At 47.5% G+C, this 24,154-nt stretch overlaps 1 protein-coding gene across 9 annotated transcripts in view; it reads right to left on the reverse strand.

Annotated features, from left to right (window-relative positions):
- ASCC3 (activating signal cointegrator 1 complex subunit 3) overlaps positions 1-22,641 on the reverse strand; it is a 161,512-nt gene extending 138,871 nt beyond the window's left edge. For all 9 annotated transcript variants that reach the window (XM_064170382.1, XM_064170383.1, XM_064170384.1 and 6 more), the window contains exons 1-8: positions 22,604-22,641; positions 20,109-20,251; positions 19,213-19,363; positions 17,861-18,444; positions 9,312-9,432; positions 8,418-8,625; positions 7,527-7,668; positions 6,878-7,003 (exon numbers count right to left, since the gene is read on the reverse strand). In XM_064170382.1, the coding sequence (XP_064026452.1) occupies positions 6,878-7,003; positions 7,527-7,668; positions 8,418-8,625; positions 9,312-9,432; positions 17,861-18,444; positions 19,213-19,363; positions 20,109-20,198 (1,422 nt within the window). In that variant the 5' untranslated portion in view covers positions 20,199-20,251; positions 22,604-22,641. The remainder of the gene's footprint in view (positions 1-6,877; positions 7,004-7,526; positions 7,669-8,417; positions 8,626-9,311; positions 9,433-17,860; positions 18,445-19,212; positions 19,364-20,108; positions 20,252-22,603) is intronic.
- Between the last annotated feature and the right edge of the window lie 1,513 nt (positions 22,642-24,154).

Here is a 24,154-nt window from a genome sequence, read left to right on the forward strand (position 1 = left end):
GCTCCACAACCTCCCTGGGCAACCTGTGCCAGAGTCTCACCACCCTCATTGCAAAGAGCCCTTTCCTAACATCCAGTTTCAATCTCCCCTCTGTCAGTTTAAACCCATTACCCCCTGTCCTGTCATTACAAAACCATGTTAATAGTCCCTCCCCAACCTTCCTGTAGGCCCCCTTCAGATACTGAAAGGCCACTGTAAGGTCTCCTGGAAGCCTTCACTTCTCCAGGCTGAAGAGGCTGAACCCACTTGGGTTCAATCAGCCTTTTTTATGGCCTCCTTAGTCACTTTAGGCTCCCAATTTGCCTGGGTTGTCATATTTTTGAGATTTCTTGACAGGTCTTTGAAAATTGCTCTATTTTTCCCCTTCCCTCCCATTCCAACTAATTGGTTTTTAGAAGCTATTAGAGACAGACAAAGTTCACACTGATAAATACTCTTTACAAGGCTTACAATAAAGGTTTTATGGAGCGACGCTCCCCAACACGGCTGCTGATTGCAGAACTGAACTAACAAAATGCTGCCCACAAAAGGGATATTCTTTAAAGAAGCAGTTCCTAAACAAAAGCAGTTTGACAAATGGACCAGAAAATTTGCTTTTTTTAATCTGCCATTTGCACAAACTACCTTCTTTGAAAGCTGAAAAGACTTTTTTTCCCCCCCTCTGCTATGCTAATGTCAGTCAAGACATGAACCACCGAATCCCAGAGTGCCAGGCTGGAAGGGTCTCCAAGGACCACCTGCTCCAACTTTTCTAGGGGATGGTGCAATTGCAGTGAGCTGACCCAGCAGCCTGGCAAGCTAAGGCTTCAAACTGCCCAGTGCAGGGGATTCCACTGCTCCCCTTGGGAGATGATTCCCAAGTCCAACTGTTCTCATGGGGAAACATTTCCTTCTGGAGTCCAATGGAATCTTCCCAGTAGTAACTTGTCCCTATCACCCCTTTGCCATGGGACTCCTTGTTAAACGGGGAGTCTCCATCCTCCTGGTGGGCACCCTTGATGTACTCCACATAGAATGTTTTAGGTTGGAAGAGACCTCAAGGATCATCCAGTTCAAACTTCCTGCCATAGGCAGGAACACCTCTCACTAGAACAAGTTGCTCGGCAGGGACACCTCCCACTAAGAACAGCTTGCTCAAGGCCTCAACCAACCTGGCCTTAGACACCTTCAGGGAGGGCACATACACATCCTTCCTGGGCAACCTGTTCCAGTGCCTCAGCACTCTCACTGGATAGAGCCCTTTCCTAACATCTAGTTTGAATGCCCCCTCTCATGACACCAGATCAGTTCATTTTTCAGGTGCAATGCCCTTCAGCTTCCTCTTCAGCAGCTGATTTGTCCCTAGGACCCTACAGGAAGCAGAGGGGGTTTAAGCAGGACAGAATCTGGGTGCTATTCCCAACAAACACTTTCCTGCCTCAGACAGTGCCAGGTTTACGTGGGCAAGAGGCACTGTGAAAGCTGCCATTCTGTGAGTCTGTGACTGCCAACCTACCATTAAGTAATTTTTCTGTTATCTTAGGAGTAGGACTGCAGAAGATGATTTCCTGCCTACCCCACAGACTCAAAGGCTGTCTTTCCAAGCGCATCTCTATGTTTTAAGCAAAGGCTTACAGCAAGCAAAGGGAGAACTGCAGGATGTTTGGATCTGCTCCATTTAGCATCAAATCCTGTCAGGGAGATTTCATTGGACTTGGGGGGACAATTTCTGTAAGAACAAGGAGCATACAGTAAGCTATGAGAATCACAGCAGCCTCCCAAGCTGGGCTGAGGATTGGCTCTGGGCCAGAGTCAGCTTCCCGTTCCTACAAGCAAGTACAAAGGGTGCCCCACGCACAGAGCAGTGCCTCACCAGTTACGTGCTAGAAAGGGAGCTTGGAGGCAAGTCAGGAAAGGCAGCATAGACCCAGCTCTGCTCTTTCCACACCCCCCCCTCTCATCCTGCCCCCACTGCTGGTGTCCCCAGAAGCAGGACACAGGGCTGTTGGAGAGAGTCCAGAGAAGGCCACAAAGATGATCCAGGAGCTGCAGCAGCTCTGCTGTGAGGACAGGCTGTGGGAGCTGGGGGGGGGGTGCAGCCTGGAGAGCAGAAGGCTCCAAGAGGACCTCAGAGCTGTCTGACAGTACCTGAAGGAATCCTGCAAGGAGGCTGCAGAGAGACTTCTCATGAGGGTGTCTAGAGACAGGCCAAGGGGGAATGGTTTGAAGCTGAGGCAGAGCAGGGTTAGACTGGAGCTGAGGAAGAAGTTCTTCAGCCTGAGGGTGTTGAGACTCTGGCACAGGCTGCTCATGGAGGCTGTGGCTGCCTCCTGCCTGAGGGTGTTCAAGGCCAGGCTGGATGAGGCCTTGAGCTGTTGAGTCTCATGGAGAGCTGTCCCTGCCCATGGTGGGGAGGTTGGAGCAGATGAGCTCTGAGGTGCCTTCCAACCTTGGGCATTTTGTGATCCCTGTCTTACAGAGAGCACTGACAGTGGTACTAATTAATTTGTCTGAAATACTTCTGTGAGAGCTAACACCTCCCCTGTTGCAGCACACCAGAACTAGCAGAGACATCCCTCAGCTTTGGTAATTCCCTCTTGGAGCTTCCATTTCTTAAACATGAAAACCACTTCTGGCCTCCAGTGTGATTTTCCTGTGATTTCCAGCACTACCCTGCGTGTCCCTTCGCACCGAGGCTGCTCACTCCTACGCAGGAAAGCTTGCCTTTAGGTGTCTGTCCAAGGACAGCAGAACACTGCAGCCTCCTTCCACACTCACACCACGAAATCCCCCTGAGAAATGGCTGTGCCCTGAACAGGAGGCAGCAGAAGCACATTATTCAGGCTCCAGCCTTAATTATCAGAATGACTCAAACTACTTTTAGTTCTTCTCATTAAAAACTTTACCCATCTCTGCATGTGCTTCCTACCCAAAGAGTCTCTCTCTGTTCAGTCAATGACATAAATCTACCTCCCCAAAGAGTGAAAAATTAACATTTAAGAAGCTGCTTCCTCAATTCCAATATTTCACTTTCTATGATCATTTAATGAGGTCAACAAACACAACAGCTGCAAAGCCACCAGGCAGATCTAATTGGATTTCAAATACTACAGTGATGAAGTACAAGAGGAGAAAAACTGTGAACCAGAAAGCTTGGATTTCTCTGAGCTGCCTGCAGCTGCACTGGGCCACAGCATCTCTACCTGAAATACTTCCTGGGGTTTTTATTGGTCTTTGCTTTACTTTCACCAAAATTAAAGCACAAATAAAAGCCACTGAACAGGTTTGAGGGTGCTGAGACTCTGGAACAGGCTGCAGATGCCTCCTCCCTGGGGGTGCTGAAGGCCAGGCTGGATGAGGCCTTGAGCAGCTAAGTCTAGCTGAGAGGTGTCCCTGCCCTTGGCAGGGAGGTTGGAGTAGATGAGCTCTGAGGTCCCTTCCCACCTGAGTCATTCTATGATACCTACTCTGCTAGGACAAGAAGAGTGAGGTGATGATGAACCTGTGTGGTAAGGTCAGCAACACTGGGAAACAAGAAAGACTCAGGCACCGAAAGACAAAAAGTGCAGGAGGTTAAAAACTATTTACAGTTGCTTTGTGGCTCCTGCTTGTAAAGCACATTGCTGTGTGTACTTTACTGCCCACGGCAATGGAAACCAAACCAGACTCTCACAGCCCCCCTGAGATCCCTCTCTCAAACTCTCCTAAGACTGGAAGCCTGCTCTTTGGCAGCATCACCTCCTCCACGCTGCCTGCAGCCTCCAGTAAAAGATCATGCACAGTAGCTGAGACTTTTGGCTGGTTTGTGAAAACAACCCCCAGATTAGCCAGGAGAATGAGAACCCTTCCCAGACTCCCACTGCTCAGCAGTACAAAGGAAAAACCAAACAACTCAGGGTTTTTTTTACTCTCTTCTTTACGTATTCAGAATCAGTTTCCCTGGTTGCATCCTGACACAAATTAAAGCCCGACCAGGTAAAGGCAGGTACTTTGTTAGATTACTTCTAGCTCCAGGCAGCTGTGGCTATCCCCACAGTGGCTCAGCAGGTGCTCTTCAGCAGCTGGTGCCCTTTGCTGGTTTGCTTTTGTAAGCATTCCCATCAGATTTTCAACCATTCCAGAGGCAGCACTGCACAATACAGAGATGCTTGGCAGCCGTGTGGAAAATGGATCAGGCTTAGGTTTCAGTCCAATCAGATGCAGTCAATTTTAGCTCATGTTAATGCCCCAAAGTGCATTTCCCTAATCCTATTTACTGTCTGCATGAGAAGGAGCAACCAAAATCCCAAATAAACTCTAAGAACATGCAACTTTGTGACAGCAGCTACTCAGATTTCTCAGCAGCTTCTGCTATGTACATCATGCACAGCCTTGCCCCTGAAAGAAGAGAATAAAACACACGAAGCTCTCTGCAGCCACCAGCACAGACATGGCCACCATTGGCTGCCTTCAGAGAACACTTTAGCTTGGATTCACAGAATGGTTTGTGTTGGAAGTGACCTTAAAGATCAGCCAGCTCCAACCTCCCTGCCACAGGCAGGGATATCTCCCACCAGCCAGCCCAGGTTGCTCAAGGACTCATCCAGCTTGGCCTCCAGCATCTCCAGGGAGGGACATCCACAGCCTCCCTGGGCAACCTGCACCAGGGTCTCACCACTCTCACTGCCAAGAATTTCTTCTCAATCTCCAGACCAAACCTGCCCTCCTCAAGCTTCAATCCATTCCCCCTCATCCTATCACCCCCAGCCCTTGCCAAAAGTCCTTCCTCAGCTCTCCTGTAGCCTTCTTCAGGTACTGGAAGGTTGCTCTAACATCTCCCTGGAGCTTTCTCCAGGCTGAACAGCTCCAGCTCCCTCAGCCAGAGAGGAGGTTCTCTGATCAACTTTGCGGCCTCCTCTGTCACCCCTCCAACAGTTCCATGTCTTTTTTGTGCTGGGGCACTAGAACTTGACTCAGTGCTCCATATGGGGTCTCAGCAGAGCAGAAGGGCAGATCCCCATCCTGCTGCTCTCACTGCTGTGGATGCAGCTACAAGCACCCATTGCCGGCTCATGGCAAGTTTTGCATTGCTACCTTGACCTGCACAGGCCTATTTTCCTTGCCTGAACTTAGGACTAACCATTACAGACCTTGCAGAGCTTCCTCAGAGCAATTTCCTAGCACACTTCATTGGCTGCATGACAACATTTCAGTACAATTAAAAATATATTTTACCAGCTGTTCAATTCCCTCCAACTTTGAACTGCCATTGGGCAAATACACAACCCCAATCCACACCGAGCTCAACTGAGGGATAAATGGTGCAACCTTCTGGATGTGGCAAGTGTCACTTGGGCAAACACATCCACGCTGCTGTACAGGAGCCTTAGCCTGTGTGGTTCTAAGAAACAAGCAAACATTACAGGAGAGGAAAAAAAAAAGACTATTGATTTTGCAATCATTCCTTCATGCAGTGCAGAGGGAGGCAAAAAGCCCTTCTCATTGGGATCATTAAGTAGTGTTAGCAAGAGGAAATAAAAATAACAAGAAGCAAAGAAATAAATCTTACTCAGAACAGCCACTTGAGGTAAAAAGCTGGAGCAATTTTTCACCAGCATCAATTTGTTAGATAAAACCTCTTCCCACAGACTTGAAGAGGAACTTTCCCTGACCTGAGTTTATGGCTTTGAAGGTCCATTTATTTGGCAAAGAGGCTGGCACAACCCCACCTGCACTGGACATACACCAGATATATTTCACTAATGCTCACACAGAATGTCAAGCAGCTAAAGCCAATACATCTGAGCCTGTGCTTAGTCCATTCTTCACATTCTTATTATTCAAACAATCCAGGTTCTAAGGAATCTCAGCTGACACTTCCAAACATTCCAAGGGAAAGATAATTCAGCTTTCTTCAACCTGATTTAAAGATATCTTTCCAACTGGAATGATTCCATGACCCATAGCACTGAACCTAGCTTGGTTCCACAGAGTCACAGGATGGTTTGGGTTGAGGTCCAACCCTGCTGCAGTCAGCAGGGACACCTTCAGTTAGAGCAGGCTGCTCAAACCTGCAAACAACCTAACATGGAATAGTTCCAGGGATGAGGCATCTCTGGCAACCTGGGCCAGGGTCTCACCACCCTCAGGGAGAAAAAAAATCCTTCTGAGTTTGAACCATCATCTCTTGCCCTGTCACAACAGACCCTGCTCAGCAGTCTGCCCCCAGCTTTATTCTCAGCCTCTCTAAGTTCTGAAAGGCCACTAGAAGATTTCCATGGGGCCTTCTGTTCTCCAGGCTGAACAATGCCAACTCTTCCAGCCTGGCCTCACAGCAGGTAGCTTCTAGTCCTCTTATCACTGTTGTGGCCTCCTCCGGACCCGCTGCAAACAGTTCTGCATCTTTCTTGGCTAGCCATGATGTAGATGCACACTGAGTTATGGTGTATCAGCCAAGAGTGTCCCCATCCTCAGCCCCAGAGCTGCCCAGACACTGCAGCAGCTCCACTTTTCCCCACCACAAGCCCTTTTTCAGCTTGGCCTGTGAGGGCTTGCTTCCTCTTCAACTCCTTTCCCCAGGCCCCACCAGCAATGCAAGTGCCCTTGAGGATCTGTTACTGGGTGCTGAAGCCCAGGAGCAGGCTGCTTAGAGAGGTTGTGGAGTCTCCTCCTCTGGAGAGATTCCAGACCCACCTGGACACGCTGCTGTGGGTGCTTTAGCAGGGTTGCAGGCCTGGACAGTCTGAGTGATTGTGAAAGGGTTTGATCACTGAGCTACATCCCCCAACAAAAAGTCTCCAGAGCAGCAGTGAGGAAGCTCAGCATTTACACAGCAAACTATTTATGGGCAATCTTTTTCAGGCAAATCTTGGAATGCAACTGAAAAACTCATCTGATGTCTTGGAAATCCTTTACTCACCTCATCTAAGTCTTTAATGTAAACAATTTTCTCTTCAATACCAATAGGCATTGGTTCACTGTGAGGGATCTTGACCTCTTCATACATTTTGTTGTTTTCTCTCTGAACTGCCTCTGGTAAGAACACCTAGAACAGGATTAAGGGAAAATTCATTCAGAGTATGGAAACAAACACCCCTGATGCAGCATCCACTCTGAACAGTGGTTTCGCACCCTTCCTGCAAACAAAACAAACCCCAAATTCTCACAGATTCATTTTACAGATAGCAGTGAACCCCTAAAGTGGAAAACAACCACTACTACTCAGAAAATAGTCTCGACAAGACAACTCCATTTAACAATTTTCAAAAGCCATTAAGCTCAGAGTTTCATAAAGCATTCATTTTGTCCAAATAAATTCAGTGGCTCCAAGAGATAGAAAGAGAAAAAAAACCCACAGTGTTTTCATTAAGCCACCCTAGAAATAGCAAACAGATTAGCCGAGGAAGATTCTTTCTTCTAGAGTCAAAACCACAGCAGAATAAATGAAAGTGTTTAAAGCCCTCTGCAAAGAAGTCCTGCTTCAAACACTGGATGTGGATAAGGAGGAGCACCTCCAAGGGAACCCTGCTGCATGTTGCTCCCTGGGTGAGGTGTACTGTTCCACCTACCTTTGCACCCCCAATGAATGCTGATGTTTTCATGGCTTCAGCTCTGGAATCATAAACATGTGGATAATGGATTTTTTCCAAGTCCACCTCTCTCTGTCTAGCCAGGACAGGCATGCTTCGAGCATTCAGAAGTGCCAGCTCCCTGTGAGCCAAAAAGAACCAGACAGCTGCAATGATTCTGCCCATTTTAGGCAGCCAGCACAAAAAGCTGAGTGTGGTTTACTGAAGTCAGAGCAAGAGTTGTGGAAGTTTAAAGGAAAAATACATTGCACAAAATAAAGAGGAATTTTACAGCACTAGTCTCTGGCATCGCTTAAACCAAGTCCTCACAACCCACTGCTGCAGAACAACCAAGAGTGCAGCCCATTAAGTGCAAGGCTTCCCTAGCTGCAGTGTAGCCTCTGTGAAAACAGTACAGCAAGATCAGCATCCACAGGCAGGTCAGTCCCACTGTTTTCCTCAGCAGGAAACACAAGAGCTTACTTGCTTCTTATCCTCTCCCTTCCCTACTCCTCCCACCACTTTTAGCTGACAGCATAGGAACCAGTACCCATTAATCCTGAGAGGGAAAAAAGATAGCTCTGATTGATGAAGTCTGTACTGAATCTATCTTAAGCAAGTGGTGTGTGTATGGGAACTAAGAAAGATCTCCTGTCCCTCTCATCTGCCTCTCCAGCCTGCAGAGGTGAGATCGACAAGATTCTCATTAAGCAAGTCATTGCCTGCTTCCCCTGAAAATTAGGTTTTCATATCAAAGCCAAGAAATGCTACTCTTGTGACAGAGGGGGACTTGAAGTCAGCATCACCTCAGCACCAAGGCAAGCTAAAGCAAACAAACCACTGAAGTAGGGATTACAACAGGAGCATTTCTCAACTCGGGGCATTTCTTACCTTTGCATCCGCAGCTCTTTGGGATCAAAGCTCACTGATCCTTCTCCAGAAGCTTCTCCATCCTCTCCAGCTTGCTTCTCTTTCCTGGCATTTCTCTTCTCCTCCCGGCGGTATTGCTTCAGCAGCAGCTTTTCTTGTTCAGACTGAATTGTCACCTGACAACCATAATTGGGCTTGGCATTTTCTCCTAGGAACCTCTTGCACTGTTCTGCAGCAGGACAACAGGCAGGCATCTTCAGAACTACTGCATTCCAGCTCTGCTCTCCCTGATTTGTTTCTAAAGGTTTGGGTTTTGAGGTGGAATTGTTGGTTGGTTTTGTAATTGGGGAGGGAAGGAAGGGAGGGAGGATGTGTCTAAGGACAGGTTAGCTTTACACAGAGGACTGTGCAGCAGCTGGCCTCGAGAAATCTAAAAGCTCCTGTTTCAAAGGTTGGATGTTTAAAGCCAACATCATAAAGCCAACAAAACTTCTCCATCTCAAAGCAAGAGGGTAGGCTAACAGCAAAAGGAAGGGCTCTGTTTATCACCTCAACAGAGAAACCACCACTGCTGTCTCCTCTTACAAAAAGACACTGGTGTGAGGACAGTTTGAACAGGTTGGATTTGCAACCCCCTAACAATTAGTCCACGTTTACCAGATGACAGTGTGAGTTTGCTTTCACTGCAGGCATTTTAATGCCTAAACAAGTGGGAAAAGAAACCCTGCTCTACAAAACCACAAGGACTCCTTTCCCTTTACCAGGAGATCTTTGTTTAAGCCCATATCAGTCTCTCTCCATTCACCCCATACCTTTCTGGCTGGGTTTCTGACCAGGCAGTGCCAGTACTGCTGTGGGAACAGTTAGAACACTGCTTTTCATTTGATTTGGGATAACAATTCTGTACTTCCTTACCTTGAAGAGCATGAAACCTGTTATCGTTTGGACAAGTCAAAGATCTTTCCAGAATCAGAGCTCTGTTCTGCAGAAGTTTCTCTATGAGTTCAAAACCTTCAGGACCCAGCAATTCAAAGAGCTACAAAGAAAACAAAGTGCTAAGTTATCACTCAACAGAAATCTCTGAGCAGGAGTGCAAGGTTTCTATCCCTGGCAACAGCACTTAGGCTGACAATCAGTTTGAAGACACTAAAGAACTTCAAGTAATTCAGCCCAAAAGGTATCACTGCTGGCATTTATCCTGATCCTCTCTTGCTAACAGGCAGAATCACAGCAAGTTTTCAGGAAACCTTCAAAAATGTCTGTGAGTTCTATCTAATAAGTGGAACTCTGCTTCTCCTAGAGAGTCTCATCTGAAATTCAACTCGTCTGAACACTAAATTTCATGTGTCTGTCTCCACAGTCATTTACCTCAACTGTGTGGCAAATTCATTCCTCCACAAGCTAAGCAGCTAAATCAGGAGAACCAATGCTTTCTCAGAAGTCAGAGAGAGCAGGAATTATTGCCAGCCCAGTGAACAAACAGACAGAGCTGACTCTTCATCTTTAAGGTGCCATCTGCCTGCTTTTTTTGTCCAATTTGTAGCTCCTTAGGTGGATGTGAAAAGAACTTCCCAGCAGCAAAGTTGTAGCAGCCACCGAGTGGCTTGCTCTAGAAGATCTCAAGTTCAATAATATATCGAAGCTCATTCAGAAGCTACCATGGATAGATAAAGCCTTATACCACCTCAAAGCTATGGCAAAACTAAGTAAAGGAGTTGACAGGGAAGAGGAAAAGTTACTGACAGGAAGGAGAGCAACCAGCTCTTAGCACCAGGAACAAGCCCAGCAGCTCTTGACTCTCACTGCAGCTCTCTCATCGTTACCTAAGTTGTGCTCTCAAAAAGCAGCACTCAAATGCTGTTTGGTTTGGCTTCCTCTGAAGGCAGGCAGCATGGCTCTGCTGTCACAAAAAGACAAAGCTTTATCACCCGTGGGGTTCCAACAGTCCCTGGACACCAACAAAGCTGTGTACTTCTGAGTTTAAAAAAGGCCACAAGGGAAAACACCAAAGAAAACTGTCTGACAAATAAGAGAATGATTTCCTCCATAGGAGAGGGAAGCAGATGAGCTCCATGGCCAGGAATAATGAGATGTGAGCCTTGTATTGCAAAAAAACATCATACAAAGAGAAGATGAGCTTGAAAAGGCAGCCCCATGCCAAGGGAGAAGCTTGGATGAGAAGATAAAACACCACAGGGGTGAGTCACATATGCCTCTGCTTCCCAAAATGGGAACTGCTTCTAGGAACTAAGTAATGGGGAATAAGTTTTGTGATATGTTAATTTGTTAGGGCTAGAAAGTCCTTTTATTGAACAAAGAGAAAAGCCACTTGGCCTCTTGAAACTCAACATGGTTTCTGAGACAAGCTGCTTTGACAGCACAACCGATGCCAGGACGTGCACACACACACCCGGCTGAAAGCTAAGATCAGGCTCGGCTCTGCCGAGACCTCCCCCGGAGCACTGCAGCCAGCTCCGGAGCCCTCGGGACATGGACCTGGCAGAGTGGGTCCAGAGGAGGGTCTCAAAGATGATTAGAGGGCTGGAACAGCCCCCGAGGGTGCGGAGGTTGTTCAGCCTGGAGAAGGCTGCAGGGAGATCTAATAGGACCTGGAACCTGACAGTCAGCTGGAAATGCTGGTGGGATTTTCCCTAAGCACAGCCAGTACCTCCCAGACCTTTGTTTGATGCTGCCAGTCACTGCTGTCCCCTCCCTCTCTCCGAGTGCCTTTTGCTGCAAGCCACAGCCTGCTGCTGTGTTACTCCCACACGGAATATGTTTATACTGCTACTTACTACTCCATCCTTGCATCCATCCAGACTGGCAATTCTTCCTCCATATTTCTTCTCCTCAGTTTCCCATGCTTTATTTCACATCATCCATCCTATACCATGGACCTCCTGGGAACCCTTCTCCAGTTATTTTTTAGCACCTCCCATATCTAGGAATGACAAAGTCACCTTCTGAAACTGCTTTCCCTGGAAGCAGGCATTCTACATAAACACATTCTGCACTCAAGATCTACTGTGCAGTGTGCTTGGGATGCAAAGTATCTGGCAGTGCTTACAAGGAGCCTTGAGGGTCTCTATAACAGGACAGGCACATACAGACGATGATGTCTTGGAAACCCATTCCATCAGAGCACCTTTAGTTCTGCTTTAGATGCACTGCGAAAGCATCAGCTGAGAGTCCTAAGCCTGAAGGGCAGCAGCTTAGACAGAACTCAAGCTTTCCACAGCACCACAGAATGGTCGGGCTTGGAAGGGATCTCTGGAGATCAAGCCCGACCCCACAGCCAGGGCAGGTTCACCTACAGGACAAACAGGAAGATGCCCAAGCAGGTTTTGAATGGCTCCAGAGATGGAGACTCCACCACCCCTCAGGGCAGCTGGTTCCAGTGCTCCGCCACTCTCAAAGTAAAGAAGCTCCTTCCTGTGTTCAGATGGAACTTGCTGTGCTCAAGTTCATACTCATTACCTCCTGTCCTTTTCCTTGACAGGGAACACTGAAGCTTCTGGGAGGAAAGCAGCACAGGCAATCAGACTGATGTGCCGAGCTGGTGACAAAGAGTTTCCAAGAGCAGAACGCTCGTGGCTGATATCTGGGGGAAGCACAGCATCTGAGAAACCCAGCACTCAGCATCCTACAGAGCAGCAAGAAGCTGATGCTTTACAGCATATTTTGCCTATGGAAAGCCAAGTACACAGCAAATTTCACACCTGCACACTGCACTTTTCTGAAGGAGAAGGTCAGCTGGTAACTAGGGGAATGGCTGTGGCATATGCAAACAAGCTCCACTTGCCCTCTGAGCCAAGCAAAAGTGTTAGTTAAATATTGAGCCAGAGCCAATTGCACTGTGCACAGCTAATGAAGCCTGTTTCTCTAAAGCATCTCTGCTGGATCCTGCACAGTGTGCCAGAGGAATGATCTCAGAACCAGCACCTGAGCACCATGCAAGGCTGCAAAAATGAAACAATGCAGCAGTCAGTTTTCTAATGTGACCTGCCAAGAGTTCCTAGCTCTGGAGATAATTTACACCTTCTGAGTGCTCAGGGAATCACTCAGTAGAGACTGGCATTAAAGGGTCAGAAATGCCAGCTAAGTGGTTCTTAGGACATCACATTTTTGCCCAGTTAGGATAGAGATGTTTTAGTTGCACAATGCAGCACTACAGTTCTGACTGCTTGTGAAAGCACTAAGCAAGGAGCAAGCAGAAAGAAGAGTGCCTACAGTTTGCTGTTTACAAAGAGCACACAAAGTCACCAGCAGGAAACTCAATCTACACATGCTTGCTTAGCCTTATTCTGCAATAATGTGATCTTGTGCAATGCTCCTCCATTTATTTCCTTGGAGTGTGCAGTCTGTGGGAGTTGAAAAATCCTTTTGTAGCTGGTTTGCATTATGAACTCTAAAATATGCTCTTGTTGAACTGTATTTCAATGTCACTCCACAATGTTACATTCATCTGAGCTTGCACACAGGAAGGAATTTAAATGCTGACATCAATAATGTTAGGCTTTTAAAGGGTATTGGAAATGTAGCCCTGCAAATGAAGGCTGCTTGGGTTTTCTCTTGAAAGAATAATGACCATTACAGATTCCTCTTTAATGCAGGAAAATAAACAAATGATTTATCTATCTGAGAAACAAATGCCCATTATTTACAGATACCTAAGCAGACAAATCTAACACATCTGAAATCAAAGTCACTTTAAAACCTAAGGAAGATTGCTTGCAACACAAGGACTATTTATTTCCTGCATTCCCTAACTCATTAAGTTACACAAAAGGTTAAACAAGGACAAGTGTAAGGTCTTGCACCTGGGTAAGCATAATCAAGGAGCACAGCACAGGCTGGGATTTACCTGACTGGGCAGCAGCCCTGTGGAAAGGGATATGGGGATGCTGGTGGACAACAAGCTCCATCTGAGCACACTGCTGCTGTAGCAAAGCAAGCCAGCAGGGTGTTGAGCTGCAGCCACAAGGGCATCACCAGCATGAAGTCATTCTACTGAGTGCTTGTCAGGATATTCCTGGAATGCTGCATTCAGCTTTGGTCTCTGCTACACAAAAGCAATGTAGGAAAGACACTGAGGTCCTGGAGCATGTCCAGGGCAGAGCAATGAGGCTGGTGAGGGGTTTGGAGGGTGCTGTATGAGGAAGGGACTGAGGGAGCTGCAGCTGTTTAGTCTAGAGAGGAGAAGGCTGAAGGGAGATCTTACTGGTCTCTGCAGCTACCTGAGAGGAGGTCAGAGTGAGGCTGGTGTTGGTCTCTTCTCCCAGGAAACCAGCTACAGGAGAGGAAATGGGTTTAAGCTGTGCTCGGAGGTTAGACTGGACACTGTAGTTTTAAACACAGACCTTTAGTTCACTTCAATGTTACAATGAAAATTTACCTATGGTTAAAGAAAAACCAAACCTAATCTTTTGAGATACAGGGACAAGGTGATTAAAGAGAAAACAATCTGGATATAAAAATTATCACACTGAAGCTACACACAAAACTCACAGCTTGACTGTAAGGTAATTTCTCATAAACCTTTCAAAGCTGACCCATGAAACTGTAGGTCAGGGAGCACACAGGTACCAGTGGAATGACACTGATTAAGAAAAAGAGGAAAATGATTGGGGAAGAGCTAAAAGGAGATGTTTAGGAAGCAAAAATAGTGATCAGAAAGACATGAAGGTAACCAGAAAATGGCTTACAGGCAGCAAGGACCTACCAATGATGTGTGGCTTGGGCTAACACTTCATTTATCTAGGAAATAAACAGAAGTCATCTCACATCTGCACTTCATTCAAAACACTGATTTTCCACACGAGGAGCTGTTCAGTTCCTGAGGATGAGCATTAAGAGAAGAATGCAAAGTTGGTGAGGAGCTGCCTGAAGGGAAAGTAAAAGGCAGAGCTGGAAAGGTGTAGCATCGCCTGGAAGAGAAGTTACAAGCACTGCCCTCTGATGCTTGGATTGAGGACAGGTGCAGCACAGGGAAAGTGACCATAAACTCAGCCCCAAAGACAGCCAAGCAAGCAGGCAATAAGGCTTCAGTTCAGCCACGCTGGCAACGAGGCTCCAGAGAGGTCTTCAAGGGAGAACCTGGGACAGATTTTCCCACATGCTTGTATCTTCCTCAGCATGAGCTGTTGCACCCCTGGCAGAAGAGGTCCTTTCCAGATTCTGTTACAGGCTGCATAGATTTTCTTTTCCTTTGCTTTTCTGTACTCCTCCTGCAGAAGAGCTGGCAGCAGACTCAGAAGGGCCTCCTGCCAGTTTGTTGAACTGACAAGTGAGTGAAGCTCCCCTTGTTCTCCATCCCAAGAGCATTTACAGGTTCAACCAACAAAGCATGTTGGCAGAGAGCTGTGGTGGGATTAGGATAGGGCAACAGAAATAATGTAGGTGAACTCAAGTGGAAATAAAAATAATCACTGTATTGGCACCAGTGACAAAGGCAGCTGAAGTTACAGGCTGAAGCCTGGGAGCCACCAGAGCTCCAGATAGCAGAGCCTGGGGAGAAGCCTGTCTAAAAGCCTGCTGCTTTGTCAATCAATCAATCAGAGATGCACAAACACCACACTGAAAAAACCCAACCTATTTAATTAAACAACAACATCCTAATTGACCAGACAAATCATCTATCCAAACCATCTATGTCAGCTTCCACTCTGAAATAACTGGCCAAGAACTGAATTTCACTAATGAAGCTGTAAGCCTTCTGACCCTACAGGTCATGGATCCATCCACTTCACACAGCAGTAGGTGCTGCCCAACTCCTGACCTCTTTTTTGTCCCCATCACATTAAGCCTACATTCAACAACCTGCACTATGTTGTGACAGAAAACAATAGAAAAGCACAATGGCTTTTGGGCAAAAGTCACTGTTTGCCAGCAGCTTCTCCTTCCTGCCCTTAACTACTGCCCTCGTTACCACACCGCTGCCACCTCGTGCTCTGCAGCCAGCCCGACGCAGCGAGGAGCAGGCTCCTGGAGCTGTCATGTAGCTTTCCTAGACTCCACGTCCCCAAAGAAAAGCATACGTCCAGAACACTTCAAAACTAAGTCATAACTCCCATCTCACTCCAAGCAGAAGAATCAATTTTCCTCTAATTAAGAGTCACCAGTGATGTGCCAGATAAACAAACTGTCCCCCAGGAAGCCTGCAATGCTCTTAAACAGGGAAAGCAAAGAACAAAGTTTTTTTTTTACCTCACCAACCACTGAAACACAAGTTGAGAGTGCTGAAGGAAGAAGCTCATTTCAATTCCTTGCAGAGTTCATTAAGTAGATAAAAACCTAAGTAGCATACATGTGTGGGCCTGTGGAGGCACTGCAAAGATGACAGGATGGCACTCCTGAAAGGCTCCAGACATGCTCACATGCTTAGCAGGGTCTGGAATCCTGGAATGGTTTGGGTTGGAAGGGACCTTAAAGATCCTCCAGCTCCAACCCCACTGCCATAGGCAGGGACAGCTCCCACCAGCCCAGGCTGCTCCAGACCTCATCTAACCTGGCCTTGAACACCTCCAGGGAGGGGACATCCACAGCCTCCTTGGGCAACCTGTTCCAATGTTTCCCCACCCTCACTCAAAAGAATTTCATCCTAATTTCCAGTCTAAATCTCCCCTCCTTTAGCTTCAATCCATTCTCCCTCACCCAATTACAGTTTTCATCTATTTTAATCTTTACAAACTTTGCTTAAGGATCAAATTAAACTGTTCCAGAGAAGCCCACTTGCAAATACCCTCACCACCAGCATGTGCAGGTAGCAGCATCTTCCTCAAGAGGAGACTAGACACAGCCTTTTAAAACATGAAAACCTGTTTTTACAACTCCGGATTTTTACTGACAAAGAATTATCCTTTCACAACAATAGCTCTCTTCCTCTGGCTTTATGAAGACAAAAAAGAATTTCCTAGAGCAGACAGATTTCAGCACCTCAGCTAATGCAAGGTTTTCAGTATGCAAAATCAATCACACACTTGTTATGCCATCTCATATGGCAGCTCTATGACCTAGTTCTAGGAATGGGTTTTCTTCAGGTTTAAAAGCACCATCTGCTCTTAATGATGCCACCAGTCAGACTGCTGTAATTGAAAAAGAATAAGAAGTAAAAGAAACTCCCTAAGTGCTGGTAAAATCCAAAGCCCAAAAGAAATATTCAAGTCAGGAGGCATCTTAGAGAGCACAACACAAATGCCAGCTAACCTTTAACAGGAAGTCATCAGGTTCAATTCATTTTGCCCTCTCCTCAGCTCCCAAGTTGTGCAATAAGAAAGGAATTAATAAGGCTGCTGCAAGGAAAGGCAACATGGGGGTCAAAATAAGGAGAATGGGGAGGAAAAAAGTACTTTTCTTATTACTAAGAGTCCTTACAAATCCAAAAGATGACAAAAGAAGTTTATAAAGAAATATTTCTATACAGAAGAGGCCTCCAAGAACAGTTGTATGAAACAAGAATATAGCTTCAGCAACTCTACCATTATGCAGACCTCAATATGTAGTTATCCAAAACCTGAAGTGAAATATTCAGGTCCTCTTCCCCATCTCTTTAATGTTTCTGTTAAGAGGAATGAAACCTGCAACTGTAATGGCAAAAATCCAACAGATTTTCATGATCCTGTCTGCCACAGGATGGTCTGCTCCTGCCAGCAGTTGTACTCCTGGCAAATTTTCAACAGCTGAAGTCTTTCTGAAGAGTGCAGTTTGTGAATTCAAGAATTGGATGTTTTCAGGGAAGGCAGGCACAGCAAGTGAGGAAATGTCAGGGAAATAGAACAGAGAAGTGCACAGCAAATCACAGAATCAAGCAAGTTGGAAGAGACCTCTGAGATCATCCAGTCCATCCCTTCCAAATCAGTTCTCCTGACTAGAATTCACCTCTCCTGCACACACCCTGAAAGCTCTATCAGCCTTTAATCATGCTCCATAACATTCTGTTAGCCTACAACTCCAGCCTCCCAGCAGCTATTCTCTCTCCCTCCAGTCTTCTCTGTCTTTCTTGCACTAAACCCAACCTCTTCCTCCACAAAAAACTACCAGAAGCCATCTGACAAAGTTTTACAGCAGCACCACCTGCCCAGTCCTCCAACTTTCCTCCCAGTAACAGGAAGGCTCTGCAACTGGAGATGGAACCTGTCCAAAGAATTTAACTTTGATTTGGCTTTGCAAGTCCTCACACTTGTCTAAGGCAGCTAAAAATGGATACTGCTTAAAAAGAAAACATGGAGAAGCTGAGCAAATAACCAAAAAATAATCCCCTGCCTCTTATGGGGGAGAGGAAACTATTCACAGAAGTGTTATGCCTGGTAAACAGAGACATTGCCATGGAATTTTTCTCAAGAGAAAGAACAAGAAAAGAAAATCATGAACAACTGGGTAAAGTGTTTTGGCCTGATGCAACTCAAAACAGTGCTGTGCTTCTGCACCACGCAGGTAGATGCAGTGTGGTTAACACTCTACTGTACCTCATTTTGAAGTTCATCACCACTTTTGCTAGAAGCCAGCATCTCGTACAAAGTACAGCAGAGGTCTTCTGTTGTTGGCCCTCCAGGAGTACTCCCTTGAGATTCATTCAGATACTTCCCAACTTCATGCCACAAAAAAGAATCATCCACTTTCCCCAAGGACTTGGGGTCAGACTTCTCATCACCATAACTCTGTAAGTGGTTCAGCTGGTTATTCAGAAACTTGTTATAATCTAAGCTTATAATCCTCTGTGCGTCAGCCTCACCATTCACAGGCAGCTCCTCAGAGTGATCCAAATCATGCATGTCAAATGAAAACACTATATTTTTACCAAAGAAGACTCTGTCATCACCATTTTGCTCTTCAGCCATCTGTATGAGGGCTGTAAGCTGTTCCTCAGTGAAGTGAGAAGCAATCCGACATGTGGCACTACAAGCTGCGGTAGCAGACGATGATGGAAAGGGCCCAAACATCTGCTTGATTGCCTTGGTCTCCTCATGGCCAACACATTCTCTGTTGTGAAATGTCTTAAAGAGAAAAACAGCTCCACTTTCAATTGCTTCTTGTCCATTTTCAGCTCCAACTGTTAACAAAACCAAAGCCAAATGTAACTTCATACACTCCCAACTCCTTCTCCTCCCTTGCCTAGAATGGAACCAGATTCAGTTTCTTGCTGTGAGCCTCCTCAACAGAGATATGAGAAGAAGACCATAACGACAATCAGTAAGTGTTGCAAGGTACTGGATTACAAGAGGTACCTGGCAATAAAGCACCTGCTTCATTATCCTTTTCACTAGAAATTCACATTAAGGATTACCAATGCTTGCTCGTTCTCCTGAGTTAGAGGAAAAACTTGCCTGAGGTCTTCAAATCACAACAGGATATTTATGAGCTTTTTAAGAGGTAACAAATTTCCACTTTGTCTCAGTGCTTATTCACTGCCTCATCTGAATATGCATAACAGACTAAACATACAGAACTCAGCTGGGATTTACTACATCCTTGTACCAACTCCCAGTAGAATTTCTGCAGGATTCATGTTAGCTACGAAAAGTGCCCAAAGAAATGAAAGGAAATAAATGCATGAATTTAGATTTACAGCTACCAGAACAACATATCAAGTCATGATAATAAAATATATATTATTAGAGGGGAAAAAAGAACTATGTGTCTTATGCAAACATTCACAAAAGGTACTTCAAGCCAGCATAAACAAAGCCACCACACCATGAACCAAAGTGGAACTGCAGGAGTCATCAAGCACAAACTGAACAAACCCAGCCAGGATGCTGTGAGTGGTGGTAGTGGCAGTGGTGCTGGTTTGTCAGACTCCCAGAGAATGCAAACCTACCTATTTGTTTTGCAGCTTGTAATATAGTTTTTAGATCTCCATTTACAGCTTGGTGTTCTTTCTTGTCCAGGTGGTCATCAACAAACTTTGTTATCTTCCTCCACGTAAGCTCAGACTTCAGCAGCTGTTCATGGAGTTTTGATCTTTTAGTCTGAAAGCACAAAACATTTGTTTGGGTTTTAATTTCCAATTACTATAACAGGGAAGCTTTCTGAAAACTGAGCATCAGATAAGCCCCCTCTTTCCAGTTGCATTCAGCCAGTATGAAGTAGCAATTGCAAGCAGCTTCCCTTGGGATGTGATTCCAATGTCCAACTGTTCTCATGGGGAAATACATTCTTGTGGAGTCCAGCTGGAGTCTCCTCAAGAGTAAATTGAGCTCATTGCCCCTTCTCTGTCGGGGTGAGTCCAGAGGAGGCCACAAAGATGATCCAGGGGCTGGAGCACCTCTGCTACGAGGACAGGCTGAGGGAGCTGGGGCCTTTCAGACTGGAGAAAAAAGACTCCATGGGGACCACAGAGCTGCTTCCAGTACCTAAAGGGAGCTACAGGAAGGCTGCACAGGGACTTTTCCTGAGGGTATCCAGAGACAGGCCAAGGGGGAATGGTTGGAAGCTAAGGGAGAGCAGGCTCAGACTGGAGCTGAGGAAGAAGTTCTTCAATCCGAGAGTGATGAGACTCTGGAATAGGCTGCCCAGGGAGCCTGTGAATGCCTCCCTCCTGGAGGTGGTTCAAGGCCAGGCTGGATGAGGCCTTGAGCAGCTGAGTCTGAGAGGTCCCTGCCCAGCCTTCCTTGCCTACTCTTACAAAAAAACAAAGCCAGAGAGCAAGGAATCCCTACTAGACTCCCCCCAGTGCTTGACAAGGATGCTTTGGGAAAGCCAAAAGCTCTTAACCTTTAAGTCAGCCAATTCTTCACTGTAATCCTCATGCTTAGTGACATTTGCAAAGGAGCGCAGAGCACCGGTAAGGCGAGGCAAGGCCATTTGCTGCTCATTCAGTCATCCATAGGAGGAGAAACCAAACCTCAGTCCAACACCTAGAGGAGAACACACCAAAGAACAGGGCTTTGTTAATGCTGGAAACACAAACTTGAAAGACCTTTTTGAGTAGGCAGAACTCGGCTGGCACTTCAGCTAAACAAGCTGAAAGAAATCTCTCTCAACATGCTGACAATGAAGAACGTGCAGAAGGGAGGTGACCGGCACACAGCAGAGGCAAGGCACAGTGACATGCAGAGCTCACTCACAGGTTCTTCTCCCTAAAGAAATTTATCAATGATGAGGCAAAGTGGCAATCAGAATCAGAATTGCTCTAACTGTAAAACCTCTCTAAGACCACCAGGTCCAACCATTCTCTGCCTCTGCCAGGGCTGGTGCGAAACCATGGCCTCAACACCACATCTCTGCCTGTTGGAAACACCTCCAGGAACGGGGATTCAACCACCTCCCTGGGCAGCCTGTGCCAGGCTTTGAGAATCCCATTCAGGGAAGAATTTTCTTGTAATATCCAAGCTAAACTTCCCCTGGTGCAACATCCTCTCGTCAGAGAGAGTTATCCCTTTAGCATCAACAGCCCAATGGTATCCCAGTGAAATCTACAGAACTGAACTTTTCAGTTTGCTATAGTTTATCAGGGGCCTCTCAATGCCTTTCCCTCTCAAAGTTCCATCAACAGAGGTTCAACACAACCTCAGCTGGTTCATCTTACTCCCTTCCAGAACAGTTTGTCATTAAAGAAAAGGCAGGAGATGAATGAAGGGTAAATAGGGAAACAAAGGGAGAATGAAAAACAGTGAAATCAGGGAAGGCAAACCTCCAAACTTTAAGCTAACAGCAAGTAAGTAACACATGTTGCACCTCACCATAGATGGCCGAGAGGACACAACATGCACCTGGGCAGAAATCACCTGGAACCACACAAACATGGTAAGCAGCTGGGTAACTGCTGTGGTAAGGCCACAGACCTCTACAGATGGCAGTAAGAAAGTCTCCACTACACACTGCTGTAGTCAACAGCAAACACAGAGGAGGACAAAACCTCCTAACTACTGCCCACGGAGATGGCACTGCCAGCTCCTTTCCAGCTTGGCTTCAAGAGGCAAAATCATTGTTTGTAACTCTTGCTAAAGACCCACAATAAAACTTCAATGGAATAAACATGAGACTACCCCAGGGAGAAGCAACTCAGTACCTATCTGTGGATGAAAAGGTGCAGTTACCAGCACGCACAGCAGGCTTCCTGTAGCAGAAACCACCTAAGAAAAGCTTTCATGGGAAGGGCAGAAAACAACCTTTATTTCTCTGCTGTGTGTCAGCTGCTTGAAAAGCAACCTTCTGCACAGACAGAGTCAAACGTTTAACCCTCAGCCAGCTCACAACGACAAGTAATCGTCCAGAGTCTCTGACACGATCCCAGGGTGGGACCTCAAGAATCACCTGCTCCAACCCCTCCTGGCAAAGGCATGCTCTAGACAAGCTGGCCCAGCACCTGTTCAGCTGAACCCTAGGTGTGCAGTACCAGAGGCTCCCCCACTCCCCTTGTGAGGTAGTTCCACTGACTTAAGAAAGTCACTTTAAAATAAACTATCTTTAATTAACTGAAATACCAACAGATAGAAGCTTAATGTTGGCATAGCCAAAGCTCAGAAGCCAGTGAAGCTCCCGGCTGCTTTCAGCAGACAAACTGTTTGGCTCATGAGCTCAGCCTACAACCAAGAGCAGCTTTATCTTTTGAGAACCGTTTCCTACGCTTGCTACAAAGCGGCGGACCGAAGTCCTGCATGGCCTCACGCTGGTTTCCATCCATTTCCAGCCCTTTTCGTTCACCCACAGCAAGCACCACAAGCGGTCAGGCCCCTTCAACAGCTGCCAGTGCTCCGAGTCCCTTTCCAATAGACACACTTGAGGCCAACATGAGAAACAGAAGAACGAGACCAGGTCTTTATTAACGATCTGTACCACCCACCGAGCTGCGCGCTGGGGCTCGGGCCCAGTTCGGGCCCCGGTGCCGGCCCAGGGTACCCTGTCCCCCCGCCGGACTCGGGCCCTGCGGTGAGCCCGTGGAAGGCAAAGGGCGACCTGGCACCGGCCAGCGGCCTCGCTGCCTCGGAACAGCCGAGCCCCGCCGGCAGCCCGGCGCCGCTCCATCCGCGCCCCCTCCCCCAGCCCCGCACACCGGCGGGAGGCAGTTCGGGCTCAGCAGTCCCACTCCTCACCGAGAGGACCGGACCGCAGCTCTGACACAGCCGCGAGAAAGAAGCGCACTACCCCACCTACCGGAGCGCCGCCGAGGCCGCCAGCCGCCGCCAGCCCCCCGGCAGCCCGGCAAGCCCCGGCCCCGGCCCCCGCCCGCCGCGGCCCGACCCCCGCCCCCGAGCGCGGCCGCGCACCTGCCTGCCGGTCCCGCTGCCGCACAGCGCCGGCGCCGCGCGACACTGCCGTAAAGCGAGCGGCCGGGGGGCGGGGCGGGGCGGCAGCGCTCGTGCCGGCAGCGCTCGTGGTGCCCCTGGGCCTGTGCCCGGGCCTGGGCCTGTGCCGGGGCCGCTGCGTCCCAGCCCTGCCCGCTCCGAGCGGCGCCTCTAACAGCCCCGCGCCCGCCTGGAGAACACACCGAGAGGCTGCAGCAGGGCCAGAGAAGGGCAATAAACCCGGTGAAGGGCTCGGAGAACAGGGCTGGGAGGAGCGGCTGAGGGAGCTGGACTTCGTAGGCCGAGGGAAGCAAACCTCACTGCTCTCCGCGACTCCCAGGAAGGAGGTTGGGCCCAGGCGGGGCTTGGCCTCGTCTCCCTCAGCCGCAAGTGACTGGAGCAGTGGCAGCGCCCACGAGTCACACCGGGGAGTGTTTCTGTTGGAGATCAGAAAGAACTTCTTCACTGGCAGGGTTGTTGGACACTGGGGCAGGCTGGCCAGAGGGGTGGTTGGATCCCCCCGTCCCTGGCGGTGTTTCAGAGAGACAGAGACGCTAAGGCAGAGACCCCACCAGATCCCTATGAGGTAACTGGTAAGGGATGATGCACACCGAAATTAGTGTCACGGCATTCAGGTGGGAGCTGTGCACTTCAGGGAGCTTCAATTATCTTGAAGGGAGGCAGGAGAGGAAAGCCCTCCTAACCTCCTTAGAGTCAGTTCTAGTAGCACTGAAAAGGCAGAAGATACCAGAGGGGACCAGCGCTTGCGTGGCTGGTATGAAAGGGAAGGTTTCAGTCTGTCAGACGTTCATCCCAAGAGATGGTTGGATTTATGAATACCACAGCTTACCTCTCAAGGAAAAAGGTGATCATCTTCTCAGCTGGAGATTAGCTGGAGCAGCTACCAGGCTATTAACACAAAAGAGGAAACTTAATATGAATGCAGATTTGGTGCAAACACCAACTTGGGATGTTGTGATCAAGAGATGTGGAAAGAATGCAGTTTTCAATTGCTTGGAGACAGTAAGCAAGAGGAACTGGAACTTCTCAGAGATCAGAAGAAATTTGTTGTAGCTGGTGTTCCTAAAAGCTGGTGAGTTTATTTGTTTGATTAGAACACTCACATCAGTGGTTGTTGCTCACTTCATGAGAACAAAGTAGTCTCAGACTGTGCCAGGGCAGGTTTAGGCTGGACATTAGCATTAAAGTCTTCACAGCAAGAGTGATTGCCCGTTGGAATGGGCTGCCTGGGGAGGTGGCAGAGTCCCCATCCCTGGAGGTGTTCAAAAGAAGACTGGATGGAGCACTTAGTGCCATGGGTTAGCTAATTAGAAGGGTTAGGTGGTAGGCTGGACTCCATGATCTCAGAGGTCTTTTCCAACCTGCTTGATTCTGTGAAAAGAGGTAAAAGAAGATGATGAAAAAAACATCATTGTGCTTACAAGCATGGTCCAGAAGACTGAAGATCATCAGAAAGAGGTTATTGTCAGGAATGCCAGAATCAGAGAGTGGGTTGGAAGGGACCTTAAGGAT

Source organism: Pogoniulus pusillus, chromosome 33 (assembly GCF_015220805.1).
Source record: "Pogoniulus pusillus isolate bPogPus1 chromosome 33, bPogPus1.pri, whole genome shotgun sequence".
Taxonomy (NCBI): Eukaryota; Metazoa; Chordata; class Aves; order Piciformes; family Lybiidae; genus Pogoniulus; species Pogoniulus pusillus.